General features: G+C 44.5%; 1 protein-coding gene across 1 annotated transcript in view; it reads right to left on the reverse strand.

The window, feature by feature from the left end:
• Positions 1-23505, reverse strand: part of SCML4 (Scm polycomb group protein like 4) — a 64880-nt gene that overhangs the window by 8413 nt on the left and 32962 nt on the right. Inside the window, exons 4-6 of the mRNA XM_064412849.1 lie at positions 22899-23099; positions 19540-19737; positions 5205-5462 (exon numbers count right to left, since the gene is read on the reverse strand). Coding sequence (XP_064268919.1) covers positions 5205-5462; positions 19540-19737; positions 22899-23099 — 657 coding nt within the window. The remainder of the gene's footprint in view (positions 1-5204; positions 5463-19539; positions 19738-22898; positions 23100-23505) is intronic.

The raw sequence follows: 23505 nt of genomic DNA on the forward strand, positions 1-23505 counted from the left end.
GCAGCCTGGCTCAGTCTGAGTTTTCACCCCACACTTTCCTCTGCCACTCATCTCTAACCTCTGGACCCTCCTGAGGAGGAGAATGGAGACAGAGCCAACAGCCAAATGGCTGCAGAGGCATGACAAGGAAATAAAATGCTAAAATGGAGTTAAACCTGCAAAAGAAGGAAAGACAAATAACAGACTCCCTAAATATGTTCTTGGCAAACAAACAGAGCCCAGGGGGAGTACAGTCATTGATAGATAAGAGTGGAAAGGGAGTGACAGATGAACTTTAATATTGCTGCAGGCCTAAATGATTTCTTTGCCTCAGGGGAAGGGGGTGGGAATGAAATTTTAAAAGGTTCTCTCTGATTGCACTGGAGCAGATAATAAGGAGTAGCAGATCTACTGAAACTAAGCAGAAGTAGCAGACCCTCAAAGGTGTAAAGAAATGGGAATTATTTTAAAAAACAAGCCACCCCCCCACTATAAACAAGGAAAGGAAGAAGGCTTTAAGATACTTTTCTAAAAACCTAGGGCACACCAAGCAGGAAAAGAAGAGATGCATCAGAGAAGCAGGTGTCTGGAAGAACACAGCTACAGGATATTTGGGGCGGGGCAGGGTGTTGACAAGCCATGACCAGCAGAGAGCTCTGCAAAGATCAGGCTCAGCACACCTGTTTGCCCTGGCCGGCGCTGGCAGGACGTGTCGGGCACCACCTGCCTGGTGTCCTGCGCCTTGCGACGCGTCAGAGCGGAGTCCCTGTCCCAGCAGGGTGGCAGCCGCTCCCACGGGCAGCGTGGCACACGCTGCAACATCGAGGTGCTGCAGGAGCAGCCCGGCATCCACCTGCACCGGACGTGGCCGCGGACATTAAATATTTATCCGGGCTTTTCTTGCTTTGCCTCTGCTTTGTAGGTGAAACAAAAAGGCAGCTCACTTTCAGACTGAAATGTCCTCAAAAATCAGCAGACAGGCTGTATTTGCTGAATACAGTGCTGAGGCTCACAATGCCATCAGCAGCTCCTTTGCCTTGGGGCAGTGCTGGATCTGCCCCCCCCATGAGCTGCTTGCAGCATTATTCTGGAAAAAGAGAAATTTGTACTCCCATGCCCCCAAATATTTTCAGAAAATGCATGTACTAATAAGCTGGACTGCCCCTTTAACAAAGACCCTCAGGTGATAATAATTAACTGCTAATACTGGATAATAAAATCTCCATAAAAATAACAAGCTACAGGGCAAGGCTAAGGTTATTATATTGTGGTTGAACACACAATTCTTCATACTTGGGATAAAGGCTTTGTCTGTTATGTAAGCAGGCTTGGAAAGGTTTATGATGTCCTTGACTATTCCTTCCCTAATTTAAAAGCTTCAATTTGGCAAATGATGACAGGAAAGTGCATGTTTATCTGTTTGCAGCCCCAACTGGCTTTCTGAAATTATTTTTTTTACATCTTTTTTTTCAGAATTTTTTAGCATAATCAAGGGGAATTAGGCATCAAGCTTCCGATCGCATTAATGAGAGCTTTGAGGTTTAATCTCATCCATTCCGCTTGAAAGACATGTTCTGCTATGCGCTGAGATATGTTTTATGATTATGGCTTTTTCCATGATATTTGCCCACCGTGATAAATAAGGCAAGCTATTTTTCAAAACTATCCATAAATAAACAGGATTGGTTTGAGGTTTTGGGGATAAATTCTTCCTCTTTTTAATGAGCCCGTCTCTGCCTCATAAGTATACAAACTGAAGAGGATAAGAACAGAGACTGACATGCTCCACTTACTCATCTTTGCTTACTTATGATTCAGCAACATATAAATTATGCCTAGAAAGAAGAAAAACATATGCACAGATTGTTAGGGACCTTGGCAGCAAACCCTGTGTGGGTTTGCATGTGCCTCCATGGTAGACCCTAATCTACAATGGGTGATACCAGGACTAATAAATGCCTAAAAATTAGGAAAACTCCAACAATATAAATGAATCAGAAACCATTTTAATGATGGTCATTGCATATATTTCTGTTTTAGAAAGCCTTTGCTGTTGAGCTGGCCAAATGACCCAGAGACCTCACAGGAACTATGCAAGTGTCAAATGATTGTCACATAAAAATTACTAAGCTGTTTTGGGATGGGTTCTGTTAACCCCAGGTAGTATATGTAGCAGTTTCAAGTCACTTGTGACTGCTTCAGAGGCACTCATGTCATGGATGCCTCGTTCAAAAGCAATCTCTCTCTCTTTGCTCCTCAAAGTACTTTTAATGGTTTTAAGCCAGAGAAATACAGGAACCTGTAAGGCCTGTTGCATGACCACTCAATGACTTTTTGTTGATTCAGTTCTGGGAAAAAAACATGAGACCCATTTCAGCCTTTCATTTTGTAAAGAACGCGGATTTTGTGGGAAGTCACAAAAAGGGAGATGGAGATATCTCCAGAATTTTGGCTTCCTGCTTGGCACTATGTGGAGGTTTCACAAAACACTGGCCAAGACTGGGAAACGGTGACATTCAAAGTGTAAAACAAAAAGGGAAAGCAATGCAGCTGAACAAGCTTAAGAAGCTCTGATTTTAAGCTTCAGTCCCTTGAACATAGTTTCTGTCCCTTGATACCCAGGGTTTTCTCCACACAACACATTCTTACGCACAGAAGTTCTGTGTGTTCTGAAAATTCACAAAGTATTCAGTAAGCCACCAAGTGATCCAGAGGAAGAAAAATCTGTGAAGGGTTATATCAATGCTGGGAGCCCCCAGTGCAGGGAATAATGTGCTCTGACTCCACGATTCAGAAAGGCTGAACAAATGCTTTATTAAGCTATCCTATATTACACTATACTATACTATATTACATACTAAAAAGATACTATACTAAAGAATACTAAAGAAAAGCCCATGACTGTCTGAGACAGCCAGGACACAGCTTTGACCCAATTGGACAAGGAATCAAAACAACCTTCACCGGTGTCAAATAACTAACTCACTTTCAGTAAACAATCTCCATAACACATTCCACATGTGCAAAACAACAGGAGCAGTGAATAGAGATAAGAATTGGTTTTTTTTCTTCTCTAAGGTTCTCACTGCCTTCGCCAGGAAAAATCCTGGAAGAGAGAATTATGTCTCTCTCTGTTCAGAGAATGTGAATACCACAGGGTTACTGAGTATGAGTCTACCACCTGTGGCTGAGGAAGTCTTTGAGCCACAAATTTCTGAAGGCAGAGAGGGATGCACCACCAGCTCTTCACTTGTCCCTTTCCTTGGGGCATGCTGCTGTTTCCTGCTGGAGACAAGATGTGTGGCTAGACAGACCTTTGCTCTGAACTGCCCTGGCTCTTCATATGTCCTACAAAGAGACAATGACTAATCCCAAGAAGAATGATCAAGATTTCTAAGTCAAGTAAGCATCAACATTATTAAATCTTGGCTCCTCAGAGCTGCCAACTATAAAGCTTGGTGAAAGGGTCCCAGTTCTGCTAGGAGGCTCTAAGGAAGTAGTGGGAGAGGGGTCAATGAATCCTCTGCACATTGAGCCTCTTGTCCTTCCAGTACCTGATTATGCCAGCCTGAGAGGCACTGAACAAGATCTGAAAGAAAATTACTCTTAATTTCCTTTTCTTTGTAATTAAGGCCACGAGCTCCTAGTGACAAACTTTTACAAGCTCTTTGCAGTGTATTTCTATACTATCCACTTTGCTTTGGGTAAAGTTGGCTCTGTAAGCAAAGAATGAGGTAATTACGAGACCCAAACACTTATCAGTGGTCTCTATAATAGGCTAAACCAGGGAAGCAAGTGTGCAAAAAATAATAGCAAACCAGTGATAATTTTGGGTGGGTGTTGAATATCTAAGAAGGCAAACTTAGATAAACAAATAAATACAGGGATAAATCCTTGTGATGCATATTTTGGAAGAATAATGTTCTAAAATATTAAATAGTGAAACTTCAGGAACAAGAAATGACACAGATGTTGAGGAGGTGAGGAATGTGAAAGAATTAAGTAAAGATTAAGCAAAGGATACTAGAAAGAGGCTCTGGAATGGCTTCCAAGGAATAATATGCAGAATCAATTGCAGTTTCCAAGGGAAATGCAAGGGCAAAAAGACAGTGTAATGAGATAATGGTAGACAAAAGGGCTAGGGGAACCAGTAATCTTCTGCAAATATATCAAGATTTTTAAAAAATAGTACTAGAATGGCAGTAGATTCCATTAATAAATGAGGAAGGGAAAAAAATTAATGACTTTAAAATGGCTGAGATGTTCAACTCCTTTGAATGGCTGAGACATTCAACGCCTTTTCATTCTGTCATCAGAATGAAAAATGCTTACATGAAGTTTGAATAATTAGTAAGGGGTGAAGACACTATTACCATCACTACTGATAAAGACCTGTTGACTGAGAATTTGAAAAATGTAAACAAAGTTAACTGAAGTTCAGTGAAATAGCTAACCTGTATGATGAAATTGGGTAATTTCAAGAGGAAAAAAAATCATGGCCACTAGGAACTGTAGTGGGTAAGTAGAGCAACTGCCCCAGCAAATGGTCACTGAACAAAAATACCAAGAAAGGGAAGTAGAATCATTGAATGCAGTGGTTCCCATGGCATTTCTTGAATTTGCAGATAAACTTCTTGTGACTTTGCTTCCTAAAGAATAAAAGAGCCTTAAGCAATGAGCTGAATGATTTTTAAAATCATATGTTTTATTGAGGAGTCTTTTTCAAGCAAAATCTGGCTTGGTATGTAATTAAAGGGGCAGGATGGGCACAGAGCTAGGAAGCAAAACCTCTGGCTAAATGCTTTGAGGTAGGCACTAATATTTGGGTTTGCTCTGCATCACATCTTGTACACAGCTGGTGTCACACAAATAACAGGTACCTGCCTGCAGGCAGTATAAATTTTTGGGAGGAATGCCTTATATATTAATGTCTTTACATCTGAGCTGATAATAACAGGTGTGATTGCCACACAATTATAGGTAATACATATGTTTACATAACAACAGCATTAAAAAACCTTCACTTTTATACTTAATGGTGAACAGACTGATTTTGTGTTCATACAGGTTATTATTTCCCCTTCTAAATGGAAGCAGGAATGATCTGGATGGATTCCATCACAGAACCACCTTACTAATTTTCTTGGGAATCTGGGAATGAGTTAAGACTGCAGCACAGCACCAGCATAGCAGCACACATTGCTAAATGGAAGATGTTACATTACCACTTCTGTTTCCTTCAAGGTAGGCCCCATTCCTTGTTGGGCTGGAGGTCTGATGCCGCAGGCCAGCAGATGGGGACCCCCCTGAAGCCATGTGGGCAGGACGATGGCTACAGGAGGAAGAGGAGCCTCCAGCAGGGTGTCCATCTGCAGGACTCTGACGCACGGTGTACGTGGAGCCCAAGGCAGCGTCGGCAGGATCCACACTGTACTGCTTCCTGCTTGGAGCATCAGCCAGGTAGTCCTCAGGTATAACTGTCTCTGCTCAGGAACACAAAATAAACATCAGTAAAACAGAAACTTTTTCAATTCAACCCTTGAAAAAAATTTTTTTAGCCAAAGTTACCATTTTTTTGTGACAAAGTATAACTCCGTTATCAACTTTCTGTACAGACAGCTGGCCCCAGGAGAGGTCCTTGCTGAGAATTAACAAGCAGTGAAGGGAAACACAACCATTCAAAGTCAGTAGAGTCACAAGAGGGAAACCACAGCTTGATATGAGTCATCCATGTCAGCTTACAATATTATTTTCTGTAAAATCCTGGGCCACTTAGCCCAGGTCCAATTGGACTAATGGTGCTCAACAAATGCACTGAGACCAGAGGATTGTAAGGAAGGAGGCAGAAGAAGACAACGGGGCAGGCAGTTTATTAGGTTCAAAACGCCTGGCAGCCAGTAGGAAGGAGTGAAGGTAATAAACCAAAGCATTCTGGCTGCAATTACCAAAATTAGTCAGAAGCATCCTCAGCTGCAGACATCCATCAGGCCCGGTATCCCACGAGGATACAGGCTTGATGACTGATGAGCACACCCAGGGTTTTTCATGGACAGTGATGTGTTATGTGTGAGTCACTTGGACCTGACTCAGTTTAAAATGTGCCAACATCACAGACAACTGCAAACCATTGCTATGATGGTTTCTGACCTCTCCATTGCAATTTTCACACTATGTAGGAGCTAAATACCTTGCTTTCCAGATTCCTGGCAATAAACCAAATTTTGCACTTCAAGACCTGTTTTGGAGACTTACACTCCCCTATGCTTAGGAGTCTAAAACACAGGCATGAGGCAGGTCTAGCTCCAGGTTTTGCAGCACACAGGTATTTTTTGCCATTTCCCCTCAGGCTCAGATTTGTCACTGACACTTCCATGCCTGTGTCACTGTCTTGCTCCTCCAGTTTCCGCATATCCGTGTCTTTCCCATTTGCTTTTTTTTTTGTCGTCACAAAAGACGGCCACAGGTCTTCCTCCTCCTTTTTCCCACTACCATTCTCCCTACAAAACCAGCTCTCCTGTCACCCAGCCCCAGTATCACTACTGGGATACAAGCAGAGCCTTTGGAAACCTCTATGAGATCCCAGACTTCACAGAACCCTGCTGGAGTTTACATTTACATTTTCACTCTTTTCCTTAAAAAAAGAAAAACAAAAACCAACAAAAAACAACATTACTTGACAGCTGTGTACCACAGTTGATGTTAAACAAACATGATTTATCTCAACAACTCAAATGCTCACAAGTTGTGCCATACCATCATCTTGGCTTGTGTGTCAGCCCACAGCACAGATTTTTGTTACACTGTTCTATTTTATTGCTTCTTTAAAAATTTTGTCCCATTCTGGGCCAAGGCTGGACTCACCATAAGGCAAACATCAAATTTGAACGGAAGATGCAAATGTGAAATTTCCTTGCTTTTGGGCATTTGCCTTTGCAACTGCAAGTAACTTTCCTTTAGCAAGGCTTTTTTCCCTTAGATGATCTGGATTCTTACAGCATGCATTCAGGTGTCCTGCTGCTTTCTGCCAGGAATTTCTGAGCTTGATTCTCATACAAATAGAGATAGGGTGTAATCCAACTGAATTCAAGGGAGTTCAGATAACGTAACACATAAGAGAAATGGGAATCAGACATTCTGAACCTTTCCCCCTCACCTGCAACAGATGCCAAAATTATACAGCGATTGAGCTAAATACCTTGCTTTTCAAACTCCTCCCAATAAACCAAAGAAAATCCAATCAAGCCTCCTCATTCAAAGGAATTTAATTACTGTGTAGAACACTTGCAATAAAAGCCTCTTATGCATAAAGAAGATGGCTCTTTCTGTAGCATCCTGCCTGCACTGCATGGAATAATTATGCCTCTTGTGAATCATTACCTCTTTATTCCAGGAAAAGAATGCTCTTTTAATATGATTACAATATGAAGAAGACATAGACTATCAAAACAACAAACAGCCCATTAAAAGAGCCCTGCTAAATAAACTGCATATAGCTGTTATTGCCATGGATGTAAATTACTCCAAAATTTTTGATCAGACACCAGGGATTTTTTGATGGATGGCAGACTGTCTCAACAATCTGTGTGGAATAAGACATGTACAGATATAATATCTCTGTGGAAGGACACCCATGAATTGTGTACAAGACTACAACCAGGAGCCAATCTCTGTCAGATCTGTTCCTAACTTTTCTTGATCCAGATCAATTTAATCCACATCTCTACTTTGGGCTCCAGAATGGCAGTAATGATGCCTACTGCCATGGAACAAGCTGGATCCTCTGTTCCTCACTGTGTGAAAAACTCCCAGTGGAAGGTGCTCTGGGGATTTGAGAAGTCACATTAATGTCTTCATGGGACCAAGGGGAGCAGGGATCGTCTCAAGTGACCCACTGCCCAAAAACCAAAATACCCTGTGGAACCTTTTGTGTTCCTATTTCCAGCTCTCTGTTAGTTGGCACCACAGAGAAGCTGCATGGCTTGAGGTTCCACTGATGATGTGCATAAAAAAAAATCTTCATTTTGTAAGCTCCCAGAAAGCTTTGTAAAGTGCATAGCCATCACAGCTTCTAATCCCACTTTGGCCAGTTAGGAAAAAAACACTTTTTTTGAGACAATAGAATAAAATGTAAATCTCTACTGGGGTTGGAAATGCAACAGTTCATAAATCTGTAGCTTAGCCCCTCTGTATTCTGACTCACTTTCATATTTTATTTTGTAGATAGTCAGTTCCACATATTAGTGAAAAACTAGTACACAATACTTTAAAGCAGGATTTATAAGAAAGCTGCTTCAAGCTTTTGCTCTGAGCACAGCAGTCTCTGTTACAACTGCTCACCACCCTGAGATGCTTAAGCCATTTTGGTAGTTTTCCTTTCCATGAATGGTCCACAGGCATCTGGATTGAAAAGCCCAAGACTGTTACATCCAGCACACCTTAGAAAGCAACAAAGCAGAGAAAAAAGCAACAATTGCCTTCCCAATTTAAAAATGTGTATTTCTTTAGCTGAGCTTCTTAAAAAGTAGCAGTCTCTAAGATCCCTAGCCAAAATCCTGAAGATGGGTCAGCTGAGAGTCAAAAGAGCCTGAGAATCTGCAGCTAACATCCCAGCTCTGGTCCAAACCTCTGGAGCGACCTTGGTCAGGTTATCTGTCATCTCTGGACCTCAGTTCTCCATTAGGATGAAGGAAAATACTTGTTTTGTCTCTCACGTCTGAAAAATGTTGAGTTCTTTGCCCCAGCAGTACTCATGTGCCTCTATGGAGTGCCACATAGATGCATACTGCATGTGTGAATGCAGAACACAAACACTGGACCTTTGGTAGCATCTGGGAATAGCGACACTCCAGAAAGACAAAAGAATTTACTCTCATTGTACATTAGGAAAGCAAATGAAAATCAATTTCAAGTCAAGCAGGAAATGAAGAATAGTATATACACAGGAAAGATGATCCCTACCTGACCTTTTCCTGAACAGATCTAATCTCTTACTTTTTCTTCTACATCTTAAAAAAAGCCCAAACTTAGTTTGTTAGAATCTCTCCTAGAGGCAAAATCTCCCTGTACACTCCAGAGACACTCTATTCTGCCTCCTCTGCTCCCAGACCAAGCACGTCTTGTGCCGCTTTCCTCACCTGCTGCTGCTCCCACATCACTGCTCGTGTTACATCTTTCTCTCCATTTACCAGTTATTTCCCTATATCTCTTTTCTATTTCTCTTTTCTATTTTCCCTCCTCCCACACATATGATTTTCACAGCCATTTTCTCCCCAGACTGTTCCCCTTCCATCTCACACTTTCATTGATCCAGATTTCCCTTTCCTGATACTCCCATGCCTTTTTCTGGGTTCATCCCCAGATTGCTGCTTGGACAGCAGAGCCCAAGGTCAGGGCAGTGAAGTGGGACCAGAGTCCCTTTCCCAGCTAACAGGCCGTATGTTGGCGCCATGAAGTGGCTGCATCTGGGTGAAGGTTGCATGGGGCACTGCTGGAAACTCACACTCCCTGCTCTGAGCATGCTGGACACTGATCCCCAAGCCAGCAAGGGGATCCTCTTTGACACACAAGTAGCTTCCCAGGACAGCTGCCTTTCCGTCTAGGACAATACTTTAATGTCATTTCATAACCTTTTACTTTACCACCTGCAATGCTCAATCATTTGTATTTGCTTTAATTAAATTCACCCTTAACTTCTTTTCTTCACAGTCAATACAGATTTATTTCTGTCTTTCTTTTCTCTGCCCCCACTATTCCTTTTTTGTGTCATCTCCTATTCCTCATATCATTTAGTGATGGGCTTTGCCCTCTGACCCTTCCCTATACCTTTTAAAGTGCTGCCATATATTGTCTATAATGGCTTGACCAGATGTGAACTCCATATTTTAAGCAGCATGATATCATAGCTTCCTCAGACCTCTCCTTTCTCCCAGCCAGGGACAGCCTTTTTTCATCTCCCAGTCATTTTGAGAGGAGCCAGCCACAGTGTCAAAATCCTATCGAGAGGCTCCTTCTTTGCATGGTTTTATCTTTGCCTGTATTTTATAGTTCCTGAGCCTGGCTCCTGCTCCCTGCACAAGGATGGCATCTGCCCTATCAGGGAGGTAGGAGGGGTGAGGGAGGAGTGGGTGGAGGGGAGAGGTTTAAGCAGCAGCTTAGAAACCCTGCATCTCAGCCTTCATGAAAGCAAAAATAGAAGTGGGGAAGCACAAAAAGCAAATGCTGAAATGCAGGAGGAAATCCTTCAGATGAGTTTAACCATCAGTTCAATCTAGCGTCAGCCAGAGAAGGAGAGAGCAGAAAGGTATAAACAGTATTTAAGATTGTGAAAGATATGCCTTGGCTCTGAACTGCTATCTTCTGTTTTAAACATCAACTCTTAAAAGATTTAAAATTAATTTTTTCTGTTCCTTCCAAACAGCCTCACACATTTCAGTCCAGTCAGGAATGTACCACGGCCCTTATCTTCCCTGTAGTTTGAGCCTGCATGCATCTATCTAAAGATAAGAGTCTCCTGTGATAGATTAAGACTTTCCAGCTCTGGCTGCTGTGATTTACTCTGGGATTACAGCACCAGCCCATTCCTTTTAGCTCCGTTGCCCATCCAGACATGCAGCACAATGAAAATATGATGTCACCCTTTAGCAGATGTTTCTGTTCTGTGTCAGCACCACTCTCTGGTGCATTCATCTGCCCCCTCCACAGCTGGGCAAGGACCAGGCCTTTTCCACACCAACCCGTGGCTGGACAAGGAAAGCACTCCGTGGAGTGACATCTGGTTTGTGGCAGCAGAGCCGAGCTGCTCGCTGCCTGCCAAGGCAGAGTGGCATGGAGACATGTCCCCAGGGAGTCCCAGCATCCCTGAGGCTGCTGAGAGAGGCAGTGAGAGAGCAGGCAGCCCAGGGCACCCGCCAACAGCGGGCCAGGGCTGTCACGCCTGTGGTTTTTAGTCTGTGGGAGAACATTTGCATGGGTTATAGGAACACACAGTTGCATCCACAGGGGAAAAAAAGGCGGGGGGTTAGTAGTCAGTCAGAACAGGAAAATGTAAATATGCCTCATTCACTTGTGAATGCAGATATTATGGACACTGAAACTATGGTCACACAGTGGAGATAAAACCTGAAATTAATTCTCCAGGGTTTAGTCTGAGGCTTTACAGCACCATGTATCACCTAGCTGTGTCCTAGCTGCTAAAAAACATTTTGCAGTAACTGAAATGCTGAGTCCCCCAAGGAGAAGCTGCCAGTCAGTTAACATCAAGAATCTAAATTTTTTTAGAGAATTTTCCAAAATCCAATGTTGTCCTGATTAGGTCTTCAGCATAAGCAATTTTTTTTCATTATTTAAACAATTTCCCTTGAGTGTTTGCAGCCCAGACAACAGCCACATTGTGCTTAATGCAGTAGAACTAGGGAATGAAACCAGCTGGGAACAGATCAACATGGTTTTATTGTCCAAACTGAATAAAGAGGTAGAGTAAATTCAAATGCTAGCTGCTGACAAATATATTAGATTTAATAATAAAAGGTGCTCGTGTGAATAAATAACCCATTGAGGAATTTTTTCCATTTTCAAAGTGCTTGGGAAGGACTGAATAAATGTATTTTGTTACAATAGAGAGGTTTTAGTCCTATGTTACAGCTCAGGCAAATTGTTTAGGCACACGCACGAGTGAAGGCAAAGGGATTTCAATGACAGAGGGATCTGGGCTGTAGTGAAAGTCTTCCTTTGGTCTCTTCCACCTGATTTCAGACCTGCTCCTCCTCTCTCTTCCCTTCTCCCTTGCCTTTATGTTATACCAAAGTGTACATCATGAAAAGAAGATTTATCAGGGCTGTAGAGTTTTGTGTCTTAGCACAGCAATGGTTCTGTGATGGCAGAGGGAGGTGGGAGAGGCTGCGATTGATCTTTTCCGCTTCCAGCTTCTAGCACTAGCTAGAGGGGTTTTTCTGTCAGGGTAGTTTATAATGCACGCTGTATCCCTATAAATCAGCATTGATAGAAGTCACAAAAAAGCTGTATACAGAATAGACTAGATGAAAATGACTGTGTTGTTTGAAAATTTCAAGGTATTATATACTGGGATTCTCTGTAGATGAAGTACTTAGTGCATTTCTGTTTTGCTACCACCATGATGAATGTCCCTTAATCACATTGCTTAGTACTGGCTTAAAATATTTAACAGTGATTTTTATATTGTTTGAAAAACAAATAATTTGAGATACAAGAAGTGAGATGTCTACAGCAAAATGCAGTGACTGCAAAATAAGCTGTGCTTGCTCATTAATAAATATAATAATATCATCCAGAAATTAGGTAGAATAGTACCTATAAAGCATGAGCCTGTGCACATGTTTGTATGCAGGTATAAGATCTTTCAAAAAGTCTTTGTTTCATTTCTCCCTGCCCAGTGCTGCTGCTCTGCTGAACTTTCTGATATTTCTTCTGCCATATAAGTACGACATATATGAGCCCTGAAGTCTTAGTTCCCCTTCACAAAACCTTTCTTTTCCTGTCTCCTTTGCTTCTGCTTCTGACATCTCTGGCTGACCCCAATCCCAAGCAGATAGGAACTCGCCAATTCCCCTTTGCTGAGCCTTTTTATCCCCTCCTCTTTCCATGACCCTACAAAGCCAGCTTCCCCCCACATCACTGTGCTGCACTGTCCCACGCTGCTGGGGTGCTGGACTTACCCTGGCACCCCATCCTTGGACTCACCCCCAGCCCCACTGCATTTTCCTTAAATCCAGCTTCTCCGACAAAGACCATCAAGCCACTGCCACATTTTTGTTTAAGTCACTTCTGTAACCTTTTCTCTTTCATGAAGACACCCACCATAAAGTACCTGATTCCCTTCCCCAAGCCACCATTTGCAGCTTATTTTCAGTCAGAGGATGTACTTCTCTTGCCCATCTGCTGGTGGTGCAACTCCTCGCCTTGCACCCTTACCTTGCTCACTGCAGTCCATGGCCAGCACAAACTGCATGTCACCACCAACAATTTGCTTCTGGTATTCTCTTAATTGCTTTAATCCCCTGGTTTGCGCTCATTTTGCCAACAGATTAATGTTCTTTAGGCAGATGATGTGTGTTATTACTTTCAGAAAGGCATTTTGATGTACTCTATATAATTACTGCAAACAAATAAATCCTAAGGAACAGGGGAGTGCTGTTGATTAAACAATGGCCAAGATTTTCCAAGAAAAAACAGTGGATGATTTCCATGGAAATGCCACTGTGTGGGTTTCCATTTGTTTTGTAGTGAACTAGGAAAAGATAAAAAGAAACAGAAGGTAGATAAAGACAGATAAGGGAGGGATGACAATAAAAGGCTAAAAAAGAGAGCAACATGAGGAATGTGAAAAACTGAAAAACAGCCAAGCAAAAATCAGTAATGTCCTGTGAAAAAAATTCTGAATCTTGTTCGAAACCTGTCATACTGAAAGCAGATTCCCTTTCCTCACTCTGAGCTGTCTCTGATTCCTGCTTTGGAGGTGCAAGCCCAGGCCTTGCCATAGGCACCACATACCAGGCAGTCCCAGAACCAAGGGCCCTCTCAACCAGATTCACAAGCAAAAGTTCCCCTTTCTTCCAAAACCTTTCTTGTTTTACTTAATAAGTGCTGGATCTTGAGGTTCACCTTTTTTCACACTCGTATCTTTGAAAACCAGGTGAGTCATATTGATTTATGCTTGCAGCACTTGCAGAGGTTTCCCATCACCAGTTCTGGCCTGTGGCCCACTCATCTGACTGCTTGAAATACTGGTATATTGGATCACAGGTATTTGGATCAATATTTTAAAAGTTTAGGAATGAAAATTCCTGTTTCAACTTTAATTTAAGCTATTTAAAATAAAAGCCTGGACTACTAACTTCAGATATCTCCTAAAGGAATCATATCGCTCTAGAGAAAAGTCTTAACCAGCTAAAACAAAGTTAAAGCTAAACCTGGAGCTAAAACAGAGTAACAATCACATAATTTACCTGACTAGGGCTCTGAAAGTGTCCATGCTTCCTTCACATGACTGCTTGTAAAGCTTGAATTAAATGCATATACCCAGGAGGGTTCTTTTCTGTAGTGGATATGATCTCATCCATCATGCTTCATGCATTTATGCCCATAATTTCATCCACTTTCCTTATGCATACCCTTTGATATGGAGAAATAAAGCATCCTTAAATTGTATTTCATGGCTTGGCTCTCTTTTCTAACCTCCATGGCTGAGCCCAGGCAATATCCAGCACTGTTGGTGTCTGTGCCACTGAGCACATCTTGGGCTGAAGGACAAAAAGGCCTTTGGGCTTTTCCTCACCCACTGCTGAGAGCAGAGTGCCTGCCCTCCCAGGGGTAGCTTTTCAGAAGGGATAAACTTCCTTGCAGCCCCTCAAGTCGGAAGGAGGATTTCCCTGGGGCTGGCTGCTGAAGAGATGGCTGCTTACAGCTTCATTGCTTAGCATCCGCAAAGAGATACAATTTCATCAACTTAAAGGAAAAGAGTCTTCATTTGTGAGCTGGCAAACAATAATCTCACAACTTAAAGGTCAGAAAGTTCAATTTATCCAATTCTGCCAATTCTATAGAGTCCAGGCAAAATACATCATACCTGAATTTTCTCTCTTCTGTCCATCTCTTATTTTTATTCCTTCCAGGATTTGCTCCTTAGTGTACATTTTATTAATTTCTTCTCATCTAGCCTGAAAGAGTCTGAATGCTGAAGCCTTTGCTGCCATGCTCATGAAACCCCTCCACAGGAGCACTGACTGACTCTCTTTTCTTTCAACCCCCTGCCTTTACTTCCTTCAACCCCCCCATCCTTTGGACCATCCTAAACTGTTCCTGTCCCTCCTCTGGGCTGCATCACGCAGCTCCAGCTGCCTCTCCTTCAGCTCTGCCACAGAGTTACCACCCTGCACACCTCCTTTCAGGAAGCCAGTCCTTGGGATGGTGCTCCAGCTGCAAGCAGGACCTCAGCACCTGCATCCTTGCTTGGATGCTTTGTCCTGTGGCCAGTTGTGTCAGGTGGGGAGGAAGGAAGAGGAAGAGGAAGAGGAAGAGGAAGAGGAAGAGGAAGAGGAAGAGGAAGAGGAAGAGGAAGAGGAAGAGGAAGAGGAAGAGGAAGAGGAAGAGGAAGAGGAAGAGGAAGAGGAGGAAGGAAGGAAGGAAGGAAGGAAGGAAGGAAGGAAGGAAGGAAGGAAGGAAGGAAGGAAGGAAGGAAGGAAGGAAGGAAGGAAGGAAGGAAGGAAGGAAGGAAGGAAGGAAGGAAGGAAGGAAGGAAGGAAGGAAGGAAGGAAGGAAGGAAGGAAGGAAGGAAGGAAGGAAGGAAGGAAGGAAGGAAGGAAGGAAGGAAGGAAGGAAGGAAGGAAGGAAGGAAGGAAGGAAGGAAGGAAGGAAGGAAGGAAGGAAGGAAGGAAGGAAGGCTATCCCAGCCTTTCTCAACTGCACTGCAGGCTCTGCCATCAATCCAAAAGCCCCAAAGACCATATAAACTTTTTATATTATACTTTGTTGTGGCTGGATGTCTCTGCTCCCTCTTTAAGAGTGACCTTAATGTTTTATTTATTGTTTAAAGGATAATGATCATGGTAGAGGAATATATGAGGCAATAAATGGCCTTTGCAGGTAATTAAATGCTGAGGAGCACTGAAGCTATTGATAGCCATAAAAGCCATTTATTCTGAGTGTGCTGAGAAGCCAGGAGCACTGCTGCTGTGTTCCTCATAGTATGCAACAAGACAAGATTAAACAAGCCATGGTAGTAGAAAGGGGAAAGACAGCATTTTTCTTACCCTCTCAGGGCTTGAAACTTCTGAGCTGCTGTTTATTTGGTGCTTGCAACAGAAAATATTGATTGTAATAATATGTGGTTTTGTATCATATTATTCCTTTTTTCCTAGCTGCTTTAGAAGGGCTTTGCACATGTTGGCAAGAATTATTGCCCTCCTTTGACACATACTCAAACAAAGGCACAGCAGGGAAGAGTGGCTTGCCCACACAGTCAATAGGAAAGTCTCTTATCAAAATCCAGTTCCCAGGCCAGTGTCTTGCCTACTTTGTCACACTCCTATTGTGCATTGCTATTGTGCTTGTCCTACCAGCTTTTCAAGGGCTTGTGGATAGGAAGAGCCCACCTTCCTGCAGACAGAGGCACTATCATCCTGCTGTGCTTCTGCTCCATATAGATCCCTGCTTCCAGACAGTGCCACAAAAAGAGAAGCTGTTCTCCTGCAGATAGTGGTAGGGAACTCCATATTGTTCCAAAATTGACTTGGACATGGGGAGAACAGCAAGGCTGGGGACCTTATTCACAGACCTTCCTGCCTTCCCCCACAATAAGAATAATACAGTGTGGCTACCAAAGTTGTTGCATAAAGTTTTGCTACAGCCACATGCAGCCGTGCTCTGTGTGGAGACATCAACTGTCTAACAGCACAAAATAGCCAAGACCCAAGGTTTGGGACAGAGGGAGCAAGGAAAGGATTGGCTGAAAGGCAAAGCAGATGTTTATCAAACTTAATGCTTCCCACATAAAAGAAACTTCTTCCATTTCTGTGCCCACTATCTGTTTCACCAGAATTTTTTTAGCAAACATGGTTTCCTCTGAAGAATAATCTGATATCTCATAGGTGCATGTCCACAGTGTGTAGGTGTCCTAGAAATGTACCTTTCACAGGCTCCCATCCAAACCTCCATCAGCTGAGCATGAGACAAATGATGAAATCTGAACACAGAGTGGAGACACTTTACAGGATCTCTGCTGGCTTCCCATCCTTTAGCCCCTGCCCCACTTCACAGGGTTTCCTGCACAGGCCACCCAGGTCCTGCCATCATTTTAGCTCAAACTGTTCTGCTGCTCCCATGGAAAATTTTGGGGTGTAGGTCCAGAGGTTCTTCAAAGCCAGGTGTTGTGGTGACAGGTAACATCTCAGCATTTGCTGTAATGCAGACCAGAAGCTGGGCATTTCCCAGGAGGCCTGGGACTCATCCCACAGCTGCTCCCCACAAATCACTCTCATGAGCCAGACAGTCCCTTCACAGCTGAGAAAGAGCCCTGGGGAATGTCCCATGTGAGGGATGAGACAGGTGAGGGGCCTTGGCAAGGCCGGCAGAGCGTGGGGCTCAGGTGCAGGGAGGGCACTGCACAGCCAGCAAGGCTCACTGCAGAGGCCAGCTCTAGGCACAGCCTGATGAGTGTGCACTTCCTCGGCATGTAAAACATAGTTGTAAGTGATATATGCATATGTCAACAAATCCCACCTGGAGTGTACACAGCCATTAGCATCTGGCAGCTTGCTGTGAGCACAGGTGAGTTATGGCTTAGGGCCATGTGCTTTGGGGCAAGGTTAAGAGGTGACTCCTGTGTGGGGTAAGTGGATTAATATGACTGGACACGATGCCGGCTTCTCCTCTCCCTCCTGACGGTGTAAATCAAGAGTAACTGCACCAAAGTCAATACATGGATTAGATTCATTGGTGCAAAGGGGCTGAAAAGCACATGATTTTAAAAGAAAGGACATCTCGATTACAAGATGGGGAACAGGAGCAATGAAAAATGTGGCTGCTTTGCGTGGCTTCCTGTGGTGTGTTTTTATGGCCCTGCTCCTTCCCTGAGAGCTTTATCCCAGCAGGTGCCCCCACAGACCTGTCTGCAGCAGAGCTCCTGCTTATCTCTGGCCCTCCTTGTCACTGCACTGTGGGGAAGCCCTGTCTCTGCTCTGTGCAGCAGAGGAACCCCCATGCTGACCGTGCTGCAGAGAAATGCTGGCTCCTGGTGGAGTGGAAGAAGATTTTGGCAATGCAGCATTAAACATAGCCTCAGTGCCTCAATCCAACCTGCCCTGTACACTTCCAGGGATGGAGCACCCACAGCTTCTCCAGGCCACCTGATTCAGGCCCTCACCACTCTCACAGTAGAGAATTTCTTCCTCGTGGCTAATCTAAACCTACCTGACTAGCCCATCCCATGCTGCTTCTGGGGGGGCTGTTGTTTGCACACACAAACCCCACCCCACAGTGGGAGACACAGAAAAGAAGCTTTGCCTACACCCACATCTCTTGTCTAGTCTGAGGGAAAAAGAATGTTTTGCCCATCCTCAGTGTCTGGGGAGATCCAGTGAGGATGGTCTTGTCAGAGGCATTTCCATTGGAATTTTGTAGGGGTGGAGATGCTCAGAGTGTAAGAGCAACTGTAGAAACTCTGGCCGTGGAATTGCCTTCTCCCACACACAGCCCTGCCATGAGAAAGTAAATGCAAATGTACATGCAAATTAAAATGCAAATGCAAACGCAAATGCCAGGCCTCCTGGGCTGCACTCCTCGGTGCTGCAGAAATCCCTTGACCTCTCAGAAGCGTTCAGCTTGCTGCAAATGTCCTAGTGGAGAGGAAAGAAAAATACTGCTTTACAGTCTGGGCTCCTGCCTTTCTTCCCCTGTGTGTAAGAGTGGCAGTTGGATTTCTTTGTACAAAAAGATGATTTCTGCACTGTGTGCACAGCCCTCTCCCATTCTGGTGTGCAAAGCCTCACTGAGGGTATTCTTGGTGAACAGGTGATTCAAAAATCATGATTGTGGACACTAAAACATCCTTCTCTCATCTGCCAGCCATTTAATCTGCCATTAAATTGAATGTGTGAGAGACAGTGTCCTCCCCAAACACCCACAGTGTTGTTAATGAAAGAAAAGGAAAAATTATTTAAGTCAGGAGAAAGACTGCAGGTGAAATGAAGGCTCATGCCCATAATTTACATCTTCCCTTTTTTCTAAACTATCTTTTGCAATGCCATAGTAAAGCTCCAGGGCAGCTCTCCAGCCTCTGATTGTGGATGGGGATGCAGGCATGTCCCAGCTCTGTGGGGGCTGTGGGGCCAGCACTCTGTCCCAGAATATGAATGAGAAGGAAGCTCAGCAATTCCATCCATCTGGGAGCTCAGACCTTGCTGCAGAGAAATTATGGCTCCGGGTGCAGGGAAGGAGATTTTGGCAATGCAGCATTAAACATAGCCTCAGTGCCTCAATCCAACCTGGTCTTGAGCACTTCCAGGGATGGAGCACCCTCAGGTGCAGGTGCAGGTACCCCTCAGGACCACCACCATCCTTGGATGCATCTGCCTCATGCCACAGCTCCTCCAGGCTTTGCCCCACATGCCCAAGCACTGAGACGGGGATCTTGCTGGTCCCAGAGGGTTTTAAGCCAGGAGAAACATCCCTGCAAGTAGCAAAGCAAACAACTCAACAGACACATTAATTTAGGTTTATACTCATGGGTGGAGGTGGCAGATTGGGATCCAGGCTGTCTGAGCTACAGCTGATAATATGTACCTTAGATTTGTGCTACCATAATGTGCTGGCCCAGAATTTCTCTGCTGGGGCACCTCAACACGGTGGTTCTCACCCAAACACCTCCTCTGCAGCCACTGGGAAAATTCCACAAGAAAGCTCACTGCCTCCCTCTGGAAGGGTCCCACAGAGGCCTGCAGTTCCCTATCACGCACAGCACAGCATCAAAAGGAGACAGTCATTTCTTCAGCTGGATTACATCCCGATGCAGGTGATGAAGCAGCCTACCTGCCTCGCCCCGCCCGTTTTCAGAGCGCTGCGGGCTCTCCGGCACGGCGCTGCTGCGCTGCTGGAACGGCTGGTTGCTGAAGAGGTTGTCACACAGCAGGCTGCGACACAGCTTCTTCAGGAAGCGCAGGACGTACCCGATGCTGTTCACGACCAGCAGGCTCTGGAGATGCTGCTTCCCCTCAAAAGAAGCTGAAACTGGAAAGCAAAGCAGGAGCAATTCAATACCTGTGGATGCATGGCAGAATGAGAGCAGGAGAAATAATTTTACTCAAGTATTTGCAAGTCTTAAAATATTTTGCAAAATTACCCTACCTGAGTCACACTACAAATTGGAGGAGCTTAAGGAGCTGAGTTTTTGTGACCCAGATCACCTTCCCCCTCAAGAGCTGAAAGATGCTGACTGGCATGGCCAGCCATGCAAGGTTTTCTAATATATGCATCCACCTGAAAATTGTATTGTGTGATTAGAATGAGGCAATCATGATACCCTGGTCTAAGGAAGGGGAAAGAAAGTGATGAGCAGTGATCACCAATAGTGCTGGGTAGGCTGACTTCAGCAGTCCCAAGGTTTTAAAAGATAATGGGGAGATAAGAATTAAAGGCATGGTTGTGAATGAATGAAAGGTACCAGGATTTTACTGAAGAGAGAGGTAACAGCTTCATCATTGGTCTTTATTTACTGACTTAACTGCATTTATAGGCAAGGGAATGTTGGCAGCTGTGGTCCATCCAGAATTCAGTAAAGTATGAGAAATCTTGTATAAATTGGAAATGGTTGCATACAAGAGGTGGGTCAAGGAATGGCAACAGGGTCTGCTGGCAGGAGACCCCAAGTCCCAGAGAGAAACCAGCAGCAGTCTGTGCTGGCACAAAGATTTTGTGGATGCTGTAATCTGGCAGACACCATCAATGGAGAAGAGGCCTGGGAAATTGCACAGAAAGTGTCAACTGATTTTGACTTTTGATTTAGTAAAAATGAGTGAAAAACAATCTGGAAATAAACATATAAAATGTTTAGAAATCTGTAACGCTTTAAAGGGGCTCAAAACAACCTGGTGGGACAAGAAATGATAATGCAAGCTTACCAGATGCCCATAAAACAGCAAGGTGACACAGTCATGAAAAACTCAGATATATTTCCAGAAGGTGTGGAACAAAACATTTCCAGGAGAGAAAATGGAATGTTAAAGCCCCTATACAAAGTTCTGGAGAAACCTGAGATGGATGGATGGGCACCATTCTGGTCATACAGGCTGAAGAGGGGTGAATTCACACTTGCAGAAGTGTATGGGCAGACTGCATGGATGTTTGGGGAACAGAAATTTTCCCTGTGGCACTGCAGCCACCACCGTCCTGCTATGTGGGACTGTGGCAAGAAACCTCCACTCCTTTCACTGGTGCAGTGATCTTCCTCACCTGAAAGGAATCATGTATTTCAGCCTAGCAGGATGAGGGTGGCTCTCTTAGAAATACATCTACGGGTAAGAGCAGGACAATTAAAATTCCTGCCTAAACCGGTCAGGGGGCATACCTAGCCAGGAATCAAAAAAAGGGCATAAGGTCCCAGCCATGGGAGGGGTGGAGGGGTCAAAACAGACCCACCAGGATCAGTTGTAGCAAGACACATTTTATTTCAGCAGGTTTGTAGGGAGGACAGCGTGATATGGCTGCCTGAAGTCTTCCACCTGGAAAGTTCTTTCCCAATCCTATAGTTAAGCTCCCATCACTACTAACAAGAAAAAATTGCAACATTAGACTTATAATTTCAGGGATAACTTCAGAGATTTCCTGTTGGCCTGAGCTGCTGAGAGGGATCATGCTGGCTGAGCATCTGTGAGCCAAGCCATGGGAAGACTGGAAAGTCCCTGACAAAACTCATCTGCACCATTGGGAGTGAGGTGCAATTGCAGAGCCACACTGTGACTAGGAGGCCATTCACCCCTCTTTGATGACTAGAAGAACCATGAAATTGGGAGAAATGTTGACCAGGTGCTTTTAGTTCAGGTGAAGCTGAAGCTGAGCCAGCTCAGAGGAGCTGAGACCAAGGATTTTGGCAGGCTTGGTGCATAATACGACTCTCCTGATTGTAATGAAAATCATATATGCAGCACAGAACTAGGCAAAAATGAAACTTTGCACTGAATTGATTCAGTCTTGTGTTTCTGTGAACAAGTCTGGATCATTCTCAGAGTATTTTTGGTGTCCCTTAGGGAAGGCACACCTGTGATTACAGAGAACTTGAGGAGAGGGAAGAAGCAAGATTTATATGCTGCACAGAGGGCCAGAGCTTGGGCTCCCACACAAGAAGGTCCCAGTGGCACAGCTGAGCATCTGCAGTCCCTGCAAAACTGATTGGACTTGCAATCCTTGGCTTTGTGTTTGTGCCTGACTCATCTGCAGCAGCTCATTGGAGAGTGCTGTTCCCATATTCCCATCATTGTTTCATTCCCACTGCATCCCCATATGTCAAAAAAATGTTGTGACACAAAACTCTTGCTGTGATAGAAGAAAAGTTCACATTCACACTGAGAACCAGTCAGGGGATTCATTGTGGGACATGGGAGGTTCATCAAGACACAGCAAGAAGTGGGAAGATGAGGGAGCTGCTGGGAAGCTCCCCTTGGTCTTTGATTCTCTCTGATATATTTGTGTAGATTGTGTGCAGCCCTGCTGCACGGGGAATTGCCATGGGACTTTTGCAATTCCTGCAGCAGAGAGCAGGTTTGGCCCATGAACTGCAGGGGACACACCAACAGCTAAACTCCATTAAAGTTGTCCTTTTGTGACACACAGAATCATCGAGTTATAGAAAGATTTTGGCTGGAAGGGACCTTTACAGGTCACTTAGTCCAACCCTCCTGCAATGACCAGGGACATCTTCAGCTAGCTCAGGTTGCTCCTATACCCACCCAACCTGACCTTGTATATATCTGAGTTTGAGGCATCCATCACATCTCTGGGCAACCTGTTCCAGAGTTCTGCCACCCTCATCACACGAGGCATGCATGTATACTTGTGTGGCAATGTGTGTCATGAAGCGGGCTGGCGTTGCTGCCCTTGCTTGACCAGCTGCATGCAAACAGCTCTCAGCCCTGGCCTCAGCACTGCTCCAAGGAGTGGCAAGAGGCAGACTCTGGAGTGCACATTCCTCGCCTGAATCACCAGTGCAATGCCCCTTACCAACATTCTTTCATCTCACTCCAAGGGGATTCCTGCAGCAGCTCATTTTACAAAGGCATAACTGATATCCAAAGCTGGTTGCCATCCCACTGATGGGAACGGGACATCCAGGCCAATTAGGATTAGGGAAGATGTTAAGCCTTCAAGCACTTCCCTGCTGTCCACAAACCCCTTACCTGACACCATCTCTCCTCCGTAGCCCTGCCTGATGAGGGAGAAGACCACCTTTGGCTGGAGGGCACAGTCGATGCAGGCTTGCACTGCTTGCTGCAGGGCCGCCGCCGGCCGCTCGGGGCCAAAGTGCTCCGGCAGCTGCTGCACCTTCTTTCTGTCCAGGTACGGCCCCAGGTTTGCTTGCTTGTTGACATAAATGCAGACTGTAGACATAAAATCCCAACAAGGTTATTACAAAACAGTCCTGGGAGCATCGTGGGAAATGCTAGCATTCTACATTTCTATTAATTTCCCAAGTTCTTCCTTCACTGAACTGGTGAATTGTTGCCACTTGTGATGGCAGAGCCACACTTCCTTGTGCTAATGACCCATTGCCAGAGCAAAGCAAGCTGAGTTTAGGTCTAGCTCAGTGTCACAGGCTAGAGTAAGCTACACACATCTAAAAAAGCTCCTATATGTGTCTGGGGTCTGCTGTCTTGAGTTCACTTTGTCCATGCAACTTGTGACCAGAAAAATGTGCTGGGAGTGCAGAACAGTGGCTACCAGCGGTGACTTCACAGCAAGGAGGGAATGCCAGCCTGAGGTGTGCTTTCAGATTGTTTATTTTTT

The sequence above is a fragment of the Passer domesticus genome, chromosome 3 (assembly GCF_036417665.1).
Source record: "Passer domesticus isolate bPasDom1 chromosome 3, bPasDom1.hap1, whole genome shotgun sequence".
NCBI lineage: Eukaryota > Metazoa > Chordata > Aves > Passeriformes > Passeridae > Passer > Passer domesticus.